Source organism: Diadema setosum, chromosome 5 (assembly GCF_964275005.1).
Source record: "Diadema setosum chromosome 5, eeDiaSeto1, whole genome shotgun sequence".
NCBI classification, from domain to species: Eukaryota; Metazoa; Echinodermata; class Echinoidea; order Diadematoida; family Diadematidae; genus Diadema; species Diadema setosum.
The window spans coordinates 24,600,789-24,617,329 of record NC_092689.1 but is presented as its reverse complement, the minus strand read 5'-3'; the positions used below and the strand labels follow the sequence as shown (position 1 = coordinate 24,617,329).

Sequence of the window (16,541 nt, the reverse complement as noted above, 5' to 3'; positions counted from 1 at the left end):
TGGGGGATGGTGTCACAAATGTACACACAAGTAGTTATGTACATGTATCAAGGCTGTATGCATGGTTGTTTAATGTGTATGTACACAGGGTGACCAGATTAATGGAGAACATTCTATATGATATAGATATAGTACATACAGGCTGACCAGATCAGTGGAGAATTTTCTACATGGTATACAATGTAGCTACAGTACATGTATGCATGTGACAGGAAATACATTATAGCTCACTCAATCTAGAATGATTTAACCCATTCCAGAAAATTCTAGGAAGTGCTGGCTGAGTGAGGCACTGCCCTTGTAACCCAATGTGATTGGTAGTTAATTTTGGCAATGATGTTATGCACATATTAGGCAGTGAGTCATCCAGGATTCCTGGAATTTGGACTTGCTAGTATGTTCAGGTATGTGGCCCCAGGTTGGAGAAAATTACAGAATGTACTAGAAAGGGGTGAATGGATTATAAAAGCAGGAGAAATTCTGCAGTAGGCAGAGTACCCAACACCTCTGCTCTGAGAGTTACGTCACTTCTGGCTCTGAAGCGACTTGTTATAGTCAGTCCTGTGTTACCTGCTGACCTGCTATACAACCTGTGTTTGTGGAGATAAGGCCTGGGAGACATTTTGCCTGCAGAGAATTAATTTGCCTACATTGCCTCCATATTTTAGTGTCAATGGACATTATTACGGCACAGCTGTGACGGGCTGGATTCCTTGCTGGACATTATAAAGTGAATCCTCATTCAACGCATCAACTGGACGTGGTCGTCATAACGTTTGGATTTTGCACGTTTCGCCGTGGACATACACCTTGTTTATCGTGGAATTTACCCTGGATCTATAACGTGGATTATTGCAACCCGTGCCTCTGGATTTACGTCGGAGGAATCATTCATCGGTGCATCAAGGACCATTCATCTGTGCATCGAACATCGTAGTTAGACATCACCAAGGGACTATATAACATCGTGATTACGATTTGGGCTGTAATGCGTGTAAGTGATTGTATTACTGATTTATAATTGTTTCTCTTGATCATTATTGTACTGATGTGAAAACCGATTACGAGTCTGTACCCACAATATCACTGTTAATAAACCGCCTGAACATTAGTTGATTGTTTCTTTTGTGCGATCATTCTCAGAGTGATTTTGGTCGTAACAATGTACAACCCAAAAATATAATCCCTCCGGTAACACTTTGTGGTGGAGGCATAAAAATAAACCCTTAAAGGACAAGTTCACCTTCATTAACATAAGGATTGAGAGAATGTAGCAATATTTGTAGAACACATCATTGAAAGTTTGAGGAAAATCGGACAATCCGTTCAAAAGTTATGAATTTTTGAAGTTTTTGTGCAGTCATCGCTGGATGAGAAGACTACTGCAGTGCATGATGTCACATAATATGTACAACAATATAAGGAAAATATAAAGAGAATTTCACAAAATTTCATCTTTTGAAAAAAGTACACATTCCCTTGACTCATTACTGACATATGTTATCGGTAATATTAATCCCATTGCCTTTAGAAAGAGGCAAGTCAAGTGCTCTTTTATTACGTGAAAAAAGTGAAAATATGTTGAATTTTCTTTACATTTTCTTTGTACGGTTGTACTCATATGACATCACGAGCCTTAGTAGTCTCCTCATCCAGCGGCTCCAACACAAAAATTGTACAAATTCATAACTTTTGCATCGATTGTCCAATTTTCCTCAAACTTTCACTAATGTGTTCTACTAATATTGCTGCATTCTCTCAATCCTTATGTTTATGAAGGTGAACTTGTCCTTTAATAAATATGTACACTGTACATGTACATACCATAACTTGGGATTTGCTTTAAAAACAAAAACAAAAAACAATAATTACCTGGCCCCTATACCTTCCCCAATCCCCATAAACCCAAAATAAGAACTGGATATCATGGCATGACATGACACACACTATGGCAGCCATATCCACAATACAGGAGCTGATTCTGCAATAAAGTAATGCAGAGTAATAAGGAGGAGTTACAATTTTATATTCAAGTAAGCTCAGCAGTCTTCAAAACACCCACACATGCTCCCACTCCTAAACATAGACTGAGTCTTTGATAAATTTACTACATGTACATAACCGTTACCTCTACTGGGACCCCCCCCCCCCCCCACACACACACACTGATATACACAATATCCACAAGCACCTTCACACAACTCCCCCCCCCCCTCCCATGCATGCACATGAGTACACAAGAAGGAAACAAAATGAAATAGGGAAGTTGGTTGTAAAAAAGAAAGAGCACAAATTTCCTGTTGCCATAACAAAAGAAAACCCTTTCATAACATCAAGTGTCAGGTAAATCTATCATGACCTGGCATTATACACATACTCTGCTTGAATAAAATAATTCGAATGTAAAAACAGCTCATTTTTTGAGAACCAGGTATATCATACAGTACATACGTGTATCTTTCCAGAGAACACTGTTCCGTACCATGCGAACAGTTACTTCATGCATGGACCTACAACACATAAGGACGACGAACGCAGGACTTTCTTTGGTCCCATCATCACTACTGCCACCTGATTATGTGCATCTGAGTACAGTCAGATGTTTGGACAATGACATTATTGTGGACAATGACATTATTGTGTAATTGTGCATCGTCACTGACAAAAGAAGCATTTCCCCCATTTCGGTCTTCTTTGGTAGAGGAGTCTTTTCAGACTCAACTGGCTTTGAATCAACACCAATGATGGGGAGTAGCAAACCTCAAAATATGACAAATTTTGTGTCCCAAAGTTACTGAAGTGGACACTTGTGGACACGCATGCAATGTTGCTTAACTCTTAATGTGCCATGGTGGAAACCCCCTTTGTGCCACATAATTCTGAGACACTAACGGTTTCATGCTTTGAGAAAACATTCTGTTTTTCATGTCTATTTAACTTCTTTAGATTTCTGTTGAGCTGGGGCAAATAGCGAGTAAAGTTGTCGAGAAAATGTCAAATGCCAAGCTTTGCTTTGATGTATTATTGTACGACAAATCTATGATTGTTTTTCTTTCACATGACCAGTAGTTACATTACTGCAAAGGCATGACTTTTGCACGCAAAAAAAAAAAAAAATGACAAAAAACTTAGAAATTACTCTCAAATCCAGGAGAGAACACCTGTTGACAGATATTCACCACATGAAATGCAAGCTATATGTGAGAGGAATGGAAGCGTGAGAAAAGCTTTCATTGTACCGCGGCATTTGGCGATTTATCGATCGGATTAGGCGGATTAGTGCGTTTGAGCAGAATATGCGAAGTTGGCACGCAGTCGACTGAGTCGGACGTGCGAACGTGGCACATAAAGAGTTAATAGTAAGACATACATGTCGTCTACCGTTACTGTCCATGTTTACTCTGAAACAATGTGCGAAAAATGGGGAAAATTAGGTTACAAATCACAATCAGTCTGTAAAAATATTTGCTTCCTCGAGTAAAGTACGTGCATTTCGCAAATGAAATTAGCTGGGCGATGATTTACCAATATACACTACAACTGCACATGCATTTTTCTTGATGTGATAGAGTTATATTCTTCTGCGCATGTAGTTTGTTAATTTCTCAAAAAGCCGTCTTGTTTTATCCAGGCTGGCTGTCGGCGGTCATGATGAGATCAAAGCAGGTAAGTATGTTTAAAATGCTTTTGTGATGCTTTTGACAGAAACAGGTGTTTGAATTAATAAACGAGCGATGTATGTCCATGTGTACTAGGTCCATGCTTCATGCTACATGTTCTAGATGTTGAGAATACCAAGCTCACACAATGAACCTGCTGCCATAACAAAAGCATATCTTCCCAAGCATCAAGACTCAGGTAAATTGACTCCCCTAACGAACATCCTCTGCATAATAAATACATTCAACTTCATTTAAATGCAATACGAGCTCATCTGAAACATTAGGGAGCTTTAGATTTGTGGCGCAGACGTTTGAGACGACGAGTGTGTTGGACGTTCTCCTCTCTCCCTGCGTCATGCTGAAAGTAGCTTCATATTACCCTAGGATGCAACCTATAAAAAATAAAATGGGGCCCCCATATAATCCGTGCATGAAGTAGCTCTCTACGTTGTGAACTGAGCGGATGTAAAATTAGCACAGAATGCGTAGTGAAACTCATATGACGCGAGCTATAAATAGATCAATTTTGATTCATGATTCTGCGCATGCGCAGAACATGTTTTTTTCCTCTGAACGTTCCCGTCGCGAAAATCTAAAACTCCTTATTATATCATGCATGTACCTTTGCAGGGAACATTGTCATATAGCTTAGAAGAGTTACTTCATACTCAATATTGAGAATGTATACCTAGCTTATACAATATACCTGTTGCCCTAATTGCAAAATCTTTCCAAACATCATATGCCAGGCAAATATATTACCACCTAGGCTTCCTGATCAATAGACTTAATATACAGTATTACATGCAAATGTAATGAGCTCATTTTGTGAACCATGTGTAAAGTGGACTCCCGTTAAACGAAGTCCTTGGGCCCGGCAGTTCTCTTCCGTTATATCAAAATTTCGTTATAACTGAGCAAATAAACAATAAAAATGCATAGAGTGGATAATGTTGCGGCCTTAATTTTTACTTCTGTTGTAAACAGGAATTTCATCATAACCATGTTTGTTATAATGGGAGTGCACTGTATCATATATTTACCTTTTTCGGAGAAACATTGGGCCATACCATACCATACACAGTACCTGTTGTCATACCAAAAACAAAACCTTTCCAAACATCAAGTGCCAGGCATTTATGTTAAAACTTGGCAGACACTCATTGATAAACATCATTTACCAGGTAAATGTAAATCAAAAGACCCAGTGGAACTAGCTTTAGTCCACCTTCCACGTATTTACACAGAGTATTACATAGGAAGAACTTAGCAAACTTGGGGGGCTTTGGGGGTCTCCAGGGGGCATGGCTTCCATTTGTATATTCTCTTGCAATACACTGCAAGGGGAAGTGCGTGGTGGGGGAGCATTATACCCATTTGAACACATTGAGATCCAATCACCCTTGGGATGCTACGTGCCAAGTTTGGTGAAAATCCATCATGGGGTTTTCAATATTAAGTTAAAAATGTATAAAGCTCACACACAACAGACAAAACGCATCGAAAAATGAATGATCCCAATGGCCAAGTTTGAGAACATAGTGTACCACACATACATGTATCTTTCCAGAGCACATTTGCCTATACAGTACTTAACCATGAGTCAATTCATGGTATTATTATACAGCAGCACAAGAACTGGAAGAGGGGCAAAGAGGCTGACAGCATGGCAGTCATCAAAAGTCCTCGTCGCTGCTGTCATCTCCTCTGCTCTTGTCAAAGCCAAAAATGGTCTTATTGCTGGAGCTGACGCTATCTTGTAATTTGATGATTCCTGTAAATGAATACATAGAGCAGTATAGTGTATCAGGTATGGTATCAGTGTATAATTCCATGAAGCATTCACGCAACAACAGCTGTGCTATGTAAGTGTACCTGCCATGCAAACTGTCACCTTTTATTTCACCTTCCATGAAATTTACACTAAAAGTGCAACAGCTTTTTCAAATGCTGATTTCTAATATGGTGAAATCACAGTGCATAATACACATGCACTACCTAAAAACATCAATTCATTAATGCTATTGTATTGTTGGCAAGATATGACAAGGAAGTTACATTGTAACATTAGTTAATATGGTCAAACCTGCCTTAGTAGCCACCTGCCTTATGCGACCACTGTTACAATTCCCTCAAGAGAAAAGCCATGTTAACAACCCAGTCTATAACAGCCACTTTTTTCATCTCCCTTAAGTGACCACTATAGACAGATTTGACTGTATGTGGACAGAATCTTGCTGAACTTAGATAAGATGCTACCTTCTGCATGTGACAAAGCAGTTCTACTAATCAAAAACATACTGAAAGGTTATGTTATTGTACAAAATTATCAGACATGGATGCACTGAATTGGTACACTATTCCAATGTATATATCACTGAATAGTGGGTACAGCTGTAGTACTAAAAATGACTGAGTAATGAGAAGATGAGTCATTCTATCAAGACCACAGGGGAGAGTGATCATCAAGGAAAGGTCATATTCTTGCTCATCTTCATCACTTTGCTCCTAGCATATAATTTCTGCTTCAATGGTGCCACAACATACATGTATTCACACACACACATGTACAAAATCAAATTATTTTCACATCAACATTTTTAGATATCGCAGTGGTTTGACATTCCTTCATATATCAATTAGTATAGATTTTTTTTTCCCTTTTTTTCAGGAATTCTCAACACCAAACATTGTGGCTACAACAAAGACTTGACTCACCAGATTTTGACATTCTCTTCTCTAGTGTCGGCGTGGTGAAGTTATCTGTGTTTCCAAGCTCATCGAATCCCACAATTCTGATGATACAAGCATAGCACACATCCTGTCCATATTCATTTACTGACAGTACATAATACAAAACATGCTCATTTGGGGTGGTATGGAAGACCTGCTGGTCATAGTAATTCCATAACCTTCTCCTTTTGAAGGTGGGCTGTTACAAGGGAAGATTCTTAGATTTGGACTCCCAGATTACTTACCATGTTATTCTTGCCATAATGAAGTTTACAGGTAGGTCCTACATATATGCATAATTATTCACAAGAACAACAATGATATAAATACACTTGTATGTAGAATTCAAACCAATGCATCTGGTTGCATCTTGTTTTATAATTAACTATGTGAATGCTATCAATATAACTAAATTCCCTCAGCAACAACTACATAGAGAGAGTCCAGTTTTTGCAAGTACCTGAGTTACTGTATTATATGTACATACTGTTAACATGTTTTCTATCCAACACAAAATGTTTTTAAAGACTAAAGAAAACTGCACAAATGTCACCTTCAGACCAATGGCTCATATTACCCTAAGAACTGCCATCATCATAAGCCATACAGTGTATATATATATATACACAGACACAGACACACACACACACACACACACACATATATATATATATATATATATATATATATCACTCTTGAATTAACAGTGCATAAAAATGTCTGGTACTAATACACACTGGAGAAAAGTTAACACATCCTTAGGCACTCTAAACAGCACTCTAGCTATCACTATTAACCCTATTCTAACTGGGGGGGTCAAATTGACCCCCCCTCGATGTTTCGCGCCACGATTCCGCAACGTGCAAAGATTTTGCCGCTTCGTTTCACGACTTTTTTCATTGAAGTCTCCCGCAAATTTTGAGACCAAATTTGCGACGTCTGGGTACACCGTTCTGAAGTTATGTAATGTTTTGCATATGCATGTCAACCCGAAAACAGCTCAAATTCATGATATCGTGTCCAAATCCAATGCAAATTGTGTTTTTTGGTTCAATTGATATAAATTAGATTATTTCAACTTTTAACCATTGAAATTAATCAATTCTAGTGTAGATAAGCCTGAAAAAAAGCCTGCAACAAATTTTGGCAAAAAACAATAGAAAACAAAAGGTCGAAAAAACAGTAAAATACATAAGAAATTAACAAAACAATAAAAAACAAAAGAAATTGATTTTGATTGCGCTATCTTTTTACATGAAAATTGTTTGATATGTCTTGAGGAATTCTGACACAAAAATTTAGCAATCCTTCAGTCTTTTTGATGGAGTTATAGGTGAAAATATGATTTCAAGCACAAATTTGCATAATTAATTTATTGAAAATAGAAAGGAAATATTTTTCTATTGTATGACCATGTAATCTTGTAGTTGACATCCAACTCTATCTTTAGGCAAAATTCCGCGGCTATCACGCGATCGGTGGCCGAGATCTGAAGGGGGGTCAAATTGACCCCCCCCCCCCCCCCCACGGTAAAAACTTGGTCTCAAATAACCCAGTTAGAATAGGGTTAAGGTACATGCACTGGGATATTTGATCACAAGCTAATCTTTGGCCAAATATACTAATTACGTCATCAAAATTAATTACGTGACGACTTTCATCAGGTCGCTCATTGAATTCCACATGTTTAAAGACAAGAGTAAAGTTGTTTCATAATTAAGATCAGACGCCACATAACCCTGCTTCCTTGCTTCCTGACATAAGACATTTTTGATACTTGATTTTCAATGTGCAAAACTCTACAACAGCTAGTAGACTGAAGATTCACTCTTTTCACTAGAAATTTGCTCTTTCAAATATATTAGAAGCCCATTTACAACAAAGTAGACTTTCAGTCTCCACTATTACTTGATTAATACCTCTCTTTTTGTTTGTTTTAATGGAAAGAATGGACATCTTATGTTCACCACAGTAATGCCCAGGTTGACTTGTTTCATGAATATACAAGTACTGTACCTGTCTTCTAGATCTTTGTTTCAGTGACTGTAGTTAATTGATTGATTTGCACACATTTCTTGATCAGAGTGACTGACAAATCTTTGTATCCAGTCTATTGCCTCATGCTGTCATCAAGTATTAAGTTTGTGATAAATTTTAGGCTCATTTGACCCCATAATTTCTGACTAAATCAAGTGAATGATTAGAACCTGGTTTCTGTTCAGCAGGGAACACAGCAAATCATTATTAGATATGAATGACTTTTTAATCAATCAACTTCCTACCTGTCAACAACGATTCCATCAATAAAGCACAAAACAGCTGGAAGGACCTGTATCTGAAGCTTCTGAATGAAGAAGGGGACAATATCCACACACACCCGGCAGAACTTGACGTCCAGATACTTTTGCACCAACACCTGAAAGTTCAGACATACTTCATGAATTAGTACATTTTCATGTAAGTAAATGTTATACAAATAGTGAATGGTCACGAGTGCGATGGTACAAGATTTCGCAAGAGGTGAAAGATAGAGGTGCTCTTTTCAACGAGGTGAAGCCGAGTTGAAAAGTGCGCCTCATCTTTCACCGAGTGCGAAATCTGGTTCCATTGCACGAGTAAAAACCATACACTATTTGTTTTATACAACACCTCGAACGTCAACAGATTTGGTACTCACAGATTCTTGAATTTAGCACAGAAATGGCAACCATTTTCTGTGAAAGACGAATGAGTAGCCTCACAGTCGCAGTCACCGTGTACGTAGGCACAAAATGCGAAACAAAGTTGTTTACAAAATGAGTGACAAAAATACGCACTTGTAAGCGCGCTTGTCATTGTTGAGTGTGTTTGTTTATTGTGACATCAGAGCCGTACAATGGAACATTTTGCTCAAACAAAATTGCATGGCTGACAGCCAGAGCGTGCGATGGAACTTTTCACTAAATGTCACGTGACGGGCAATCGACCAATCGGAGAGCTACATTCTAAATAGGTGTTGTATAATATCATATTTTGCACTTTTTTTATTTTGTTAAATAATCATGGAACTCTCATCTGAAGTTGAACATTCCAATTTTGGATGAAAACGAACAGGAAAACTTCTCAATGTGACTTTTGCATGCTTTTCTTTATTTCATTTTATTTGATTTATTCATTTATTTATTTATTTATTTACTTATCTATGTATCTATTCATTTATTCATTTATCTATCTATCTATCTATCTATCTATCTATCTATCTATCTATCTATTTTCTTTGCAACACATGGGAAAGAATTCATTTAACTTCAAGCATTACTTGGATTCCATTCACTAATAGATTACCTTTAAATGCTTATCCATAATGCTACACCTCCTGAAGTCTGTGTGGTAAAAATGGATTATGATGCGTGGAATGCTGGTGGTCTGTTTCAACACATCCTCCTCCTTCTCTATTTCACTGTTGAAAGAATAAGATTGGTGTAAAAGAGTAAACAATTGAGTCATTACTCACAATGCATGTTCCCAATTCATTGTCACAACTGTTCACTTATTTTAAGCTCAGAATTTGTGAATTTGTGAATTTGGGCCAAAGACTGACAGACAAACTTCTGGAGACTGAATGGACTGACTACTGTGTATGCAAAAATTATGTACCATCTCATGCTTCCATTTCACAATCACAACCTAAGTTTTATTTCCTATTGAACCGCCATTTACATTCCGTTCTGGGACCTCGCCAACATGACTCATTACCTCCCACAAGCACACCCACCTGTGTTCATTCTATTTCCTCTGTCACCAACCCCCTTTGCCCCACGATGGTATACACTTGTATGATACTCGCCGAGTTATGTAATCACCCATGTTGTGCAAAAATAAAGTACATAGTTGCCGCCCAGACACCAAAGAGAACAGTCCGAGTTTTGTTTCTCTGTCTTTGCCAAATGTATATTACAGCTGACACACCTGGCTTGTGCCGAAAGGGTGGGTTGGGTGGTGGCGCGTCGCGTTAATGGGAACACCACCCTTCGTCCAAAGCCCCCCCGGTTTTGCCGAAAGGGTGCGTTGGGAGCGTTGGGTCGCGTCGCGTTGACTGGAACCCCACCCTTCGTCCAAAGCCCCCCCCCCGGTTTTGCCGAAAGGGTGCGTTGGTACTTTTTCTCATGTAATATTAAAAGACGACTTCTAAATTTATATTTAACCTTCAAACAACCATTTCAAAGAGGCTATCGTCCGGATTGGTTTACACTCTATTACCACCTGGTCTACAGCCAGTTGGTCTAATAGACTGTTTAATATCAGTTGGTCTAATAACCAGTTGGTCTAGTCATCATTTCGTCCAATTACTGTTTGGTCTAATTGTTATTTGGTTCAATTACTATTTGGTCTACAGTCAATTCGTCTAAAAATAGCCATTTGGTCTATTTTTGGTCTATTATGAGTTGGTCTAATTCCATTTCGTCTAATCATCAAATTGTCTAAAATGAAACCAAATTTATCCAATATAAATTTGGTGTACACATCAATAAAAAGCCCCCCCCCCAAAAAAAAAAAAAAAAAAATAGCCCAGACAATAAGATCAAATCGTTATTAGACTAAATGGGTGTAGACTAAATGATGATAGACAGAGGCTAGACCAACTGGGCAATGGACCAAAATTAATGATGTATACACCAAATTTATATTTGACAAAATAATTTGGTTTTATTTTAGACCATTTGATGATTAGACGAAATGGAATTAGACCAACTCATGATAGACCAAATCGGTATTTGATGATACAAAGTGGTGTTAGATAAAAAATAGACCAAATGGCTATTATCAGACGAATTGACTGTAGACCAATAGTAATTAAACTAAATAACAATTAGACCAAACAGTAATTGATGGACGAAATGATGACTAGACCAACTGGTTATTAGACCAACTGATATTAAACAGTCTATTAGACCAACTGGCTGTAGACCAAGTGGTAATAGAGTGTAAACCGATAATAATAGTAATAATAATAATAATAATACATTACATTTGTAATGCGCTTAATACAAAATGAAATTAGACCAACTTCCGTCTCTTCCCTACTGTGCGCTTAGAAACCGATCCGGACGATAGCCTCTTTGAAATGGTTGTTTGAAGGTTAAATATGAATTAAAAACTCGTCTTTTAATATTACATGAGAAAAAGTACCAACGCACCCTTTCGGCAAAACCGGGGGGGGCTTTGGACGAAGGGTGGGGTTCCAGTCAACGCGACGCGACCCAACGCTCCCAACGCACCCTTTCGGCAAAACCGGGGGGGCTTTGGACGAAGGGTGGTGTTTCCATTAACGCGACGCGCCACCACCCAACCCACCCTTTCGGCACAAGCCGACACACCTGATGCACATCATTGTGTCTCTCATTTATTCATTCATTCATTCATTCATTCATTCATTCATCTTTTAGTGGTTTATGATATGGGACATACACTGTGATTTTTTTTTTTCCATTGATATTTGGACAGTAATCATGACAATACATGTACACATCATCTCACATCACACATTGTACATCTCTCAATGAAAGTTACAATGATCACAAACAGTACCCTACAATTCTATTACACAATCATAACCTTTATAGCCCAAGCTACTCTGACCCTTCCCAGAACCCAAAATTTGAGTTTGCAAACTGATGATGTATGTTACTACAGGTAAAACTTGTGTGAAAAATTCAAAATAACATGTTAAAAAAATACATTTTTCCATCATTTCTGTTTTATATCCATTATTTAATGCCTACATCACCAAAAAAAAAAAAAAAAAAAAAAAAAAAAAAAAATCATTACCAGCACCTCCCATAAGCAGTGATGATAGTGGTAGGTTTTCTTGTTGACTTTGGCACTCAGAATGCATGGAGTCTTGTGTTTTCTTTCAAAAAAGTGCAGCAGCTGTTTCAATGCTGCATACATTTAAATACTGTTGATTTCACAGAGTTTAATTTTCACGAATATTGTGAATCAACAATTTAACAACAAACAAACATATCATGAACAGACAGACATCAGACACTTAAAGATAGCCTTAGTGTCACAACCCCGAAAACAACACCTCGCAAAAATGTCTCTGCCATCCCCAATCATGAAAATACCTACACACAAAAAAATAAATAAATAAATAAATAAATAAGTAACAGCTTATACAGTAAATGATTATAAAATGTAGATGGCTCTTACCTGTACAGCCCCAACCCTTGCTCCTGTATGGCCTTAGCTGCATCCACCTCCCGCTTTAGTTGATTCATTCTGGCCTCACGGATACTTGCAGGAATATCCTCATTCTCAAGCTGGTCAAACAGCTCCTGAAGAGCATGATATTGAGAGAGGAGACCAGGATACTTGTCTTGTACAGTATGCATCTAGTACAATGTAATTGGTCATTTGTGTCTCACATTGTTTTGTCTTTCTACTGAAGCTTGCAATGTTTCCAACCGCTAGGCAGATTTCAGTCTAACTGTTGGTAATTGTCTAAATAGCATCATAACTATCACACAGTTTAAAAACCATGGTGTTTGTAGAGCACAAGCCAGAAGGCACAACTCATGACAAAAGGATGATTTAAGTCTTGTTTCTTTTGCAACTGCAAGCATTTTCAAAAGTAGTTTTATATTCATTTATTTAGAAGTAGAGTTCTATCTCTAAAGCTCTATTTAGACTATTTTAGATCTCTTTGCCTATCATCTAGTTTAAAGGTCCTGTTTACCTTTGGGAGCAGTGATTAAAAAAAAAAGTTCCATGACACCTTGACCGACAACATGTCTTTACGAAGGCAAAAAACTTCTCATATATAATAATGACATTTGCTGGGTCAGTTGTTCGCTTCTTAGACAGACACCATTGATACATACGCCATTGCGACGGTTTCCACCGTTGTGGTGGAAACGCAACTTCGACCCAGTTCCCCCCGCATAAAAATGGTTATTATTATTTTTTCCAGCTTGGTTTTCAAACCAATCTGGAAAAAATATATACAGGATTAATCAGTAAACATTTTGACTCACCTCTTCCACTGTTTCCTCCTGTTTTCTGGTTGTTTCCTCCACTTCTTTGCAGTGCTCCCCAATTCATCGCCGCCTTCGTTTGAAAAATGACCGCATGAACGTCTACGGCAAGCCAAATGCTCCATACAATCGCTATATCGGTACACTTGTGTTTATTGACTAAAGTACTAGTAAGTTGTTCGAGCGCTAAATTTAACTTCGTAATATTGTGAATGAGCAAGAAAATGCTCATTCACAATATTACGAAGTTAATAATGCTCATTCACAATATTACGAAGTTAAATTTAGTGCTCGAACAACTTACTAGTACTTTAGTCAATAAACATATTCGTGTACCGATATAGCGATTGTATGGAGCATTTGGCTTGACGTAGACGTTCGTGCAGTCATTTTTCAAATGAAGACGGCAATGAATTGGGGAGTGCTGCAAAGAAGTGGAGGAAACAACCAGAAAACAGGAGGAAACAGTGGAAGAGGCGAGTCAAAATGTTTACTGATTAATCCTGTGTAGATCTCTATATTTTTTCCACATTGGTTTGAAAACCAAGCTGGAAAAAATAATAATAACCATTTTTATGCGGGGGGGGGGGGGGGGGGGGGGGGGAACTGGGTCGAAGTTGCGTTTCCACCACAACGGTTGAAACCGTCGCAATGGTGCATGTATCAATGGTGTCTGTCTAATGGTGTCTGTCTAAGAAGCTAACAACTGACCCAGCAAATGTCGTTATTATAAATGAGAAGTTTTCGCCTTAGACAGTCACATCTGCACATGTCTGCTTGTATAGGCCTACTTGTCGGTCAAATGCACACCTAGCGTCTGCAGCCTGGTTAAACTCGGGCTATAAACTGTACTAATAGAATGTACTACACAAGACTTACATCTTCATCAACGAAACCGTCATCGCCATCTGTATTTGTATCTCGCCCAATGTACCCGGAGCCACCTGCATGATCCCCTACATCAGTGTTTGTAGCCATCTTGATTCTTGATCTTGTGTTACACAGTTGTGCACGGGTACACCACAGGAAATGACACAAATGGGACTGAGGTAGCTGACTACCGGCACAGAGGTAGAATCTATTTCCCTGCTGCTGAATAAGAACAACTACAAGTGCCCTGGAAAATAAGATACTGGATTGGGTGTAACACGGGTGTTGAATTAAACGTTGGCTGCAAAAATACCCAGCATCACAAGTAGGGTCGAGGCATGGCGTCCCACAGCAGGCAGGATAATCATCAACTTGATGGACCTAATAATGCACGGTTACTAGACAACAACAGCTTGCTCGGTACGGTACCCACCTTGCAATCGGGTGCACACGAACACGTACACTCGCACGACTAAGCATTTCTGATCTGAAATAAACAAAAGTGTTTATTCAGAGGGTGTAAAGATTTATCTCGGATCCAAAGTCTGTCAGTTGTGCGACCGAAAGTCGTTTCGTGTACGGTGGGATTCGCGGGATTAGCGGGATCAAAGAGATTTTATAACCCTGTACCACTATTCTCTTTGAGCGGGATACAAAAAAAAACTAGAAATGTCGCTTTGGCGACTGGTATGCCTCCGCCATAATGCATGATTTTCCCAATAGGTCTAGATAGTACATGTGGACACTGTGTGATTACATTTTCACAAAATTGGCAAAATATTGGAATGACAAGTTTGTCACAAAATGTGTTGAATGTTCACCTTCCTTGACGTAGGTTTAATTGGATGAATAGGAGAGTATGTATCTAGGGATTTAAGGACTTTAACTTGACTTTGACCCATTCATACATTTAGGCATTGAGTAATTTTCAAGGTAGAGGTGTGGAGAAAAAGTGCAATTTCTGAATTGAATAGTAAATTGTTACCATTTTCATCTGGCCCTTGACCCTAATATTCATAAGATAATTGCTTTCAGGTAGAACATGCATAATATATACTAAGTTTCAAGGTAACTTGAGCCACTTCCGAGATATGGAGGAAAAAGTTAGTTCAGCACTTTCACTTGATCTTTGACCTTTTGACCTTTGAGGCAAAAAGAGAGAGAAAAAAAAAACTTTCCAGAGAATTTCTATTAGGTTACACACGCATACACCAAGTGTAAAAAAATAACCCTGCTGGCATTGCATAAATATGAGGGTAATAGTAAAATTTTGAAGTCTTGCACTTGACCTTTGACCCCTGACCTTTGACCCCATGAACCCTACATTCTCTAGATAATCACTTCCAGTCAGTACACGTATATACTATGTTCCATGAAGATACCTTGAACAATTTTCCAAGGTACGGAGAAAAAAAAAGAAGTTTTAATATTTTTACTTGACCTTTGACCTTTGACCTTTGACCTCATGACCCAAACTTTCACCAGAGAATCTTAATTGGGTAATACATGTATACACTAAGTTTCAAGAAAATATCTTCAGGCATTCAATAGATATGGTGGAAATAGTAAAATTTTATGTATTTGACCCTCACCTTTTGACCTTTGACCTTTGACCTCATGACCCAAACTTTCACCAGAGAATCTTAATTGGGTAATACATGTATACACTAAGTTTCAAGAAAATCTCTTCAGGCATTCAATAGATATGGTGGAAATAGTGAAATTTTATGTATTTTACCCTGACCTTTTGACCTTTGACCTTTGACCTCATGACCCAAACATTCACCAGAGAATCTTAATTGGGTAATACATGTATACACTAAGTTTCAAGAAAATACCTTCAGGCATTCAATAGATATGGTGGAAATAGTGAAATTTTACGTATTTGACCTTGACCTTTTGACCTTTGACCTTGAGCATGTGCACCCAAAAGTTGATAGGCACAACTTCACCCCCTAATACACATACATGCCAAGTTTCATTAGGATACCTCAACAGGTTTCGATAGTTATCTTGTCCACAAAATTCATTACGGACGGACGGAAGGACGGACGGACGGACGGAAGGACGGACGGACGGACGGACGGACGGACGGACAACCCGAAAACATAATGCCTCCGGCACCACTTCGTGGCGGAGGCATAAAAAAAAAAAAAAAAAAGGTTCACTACATCCATGCATTGCTCATGCCAATTGAAAGACGACTATCATCTGGTTTGCATTTTTTTTCTTCTTTTTTTTGTGTCGAATTGAGTTA

General features: G+C 38.3%; 1 protein-coding gene across 1 annotated transcript; it reads right to left on the bottom strand.

Moving 5' to 3' along the window:
• Positions 1-2,272: 2,272 nt before the first annotated feature.
• Positions 2,273-14,495, bottom strand: LOC140229212 (phosducin-like protein 3). Its single transcript, XM_072309483.1, has 6 exons — positions 14,294-14,495; positions 12,591-12,715; positions 9,720-9,834; positions 8,678-8,811; positions 6,381-6,457; positions 2,273-5,436 (listed from the first exon to the last, which is right to left on the bottom strand). The coding sequence occupies exons 1-6, from the start codon at positions 14,390-14,392 to the stop codon at positions 5,339-5,341; spliced, it is 648 nt and encodes a 215-aa protein (XP_072165584.1). The 5' UTR covers positions 14,393-14,495; the 3' UTR covers positions 2,273-5,338.
• Between the last annotated feature and the right edge of the window lie 2,046 nt (positions 14,496-16,541).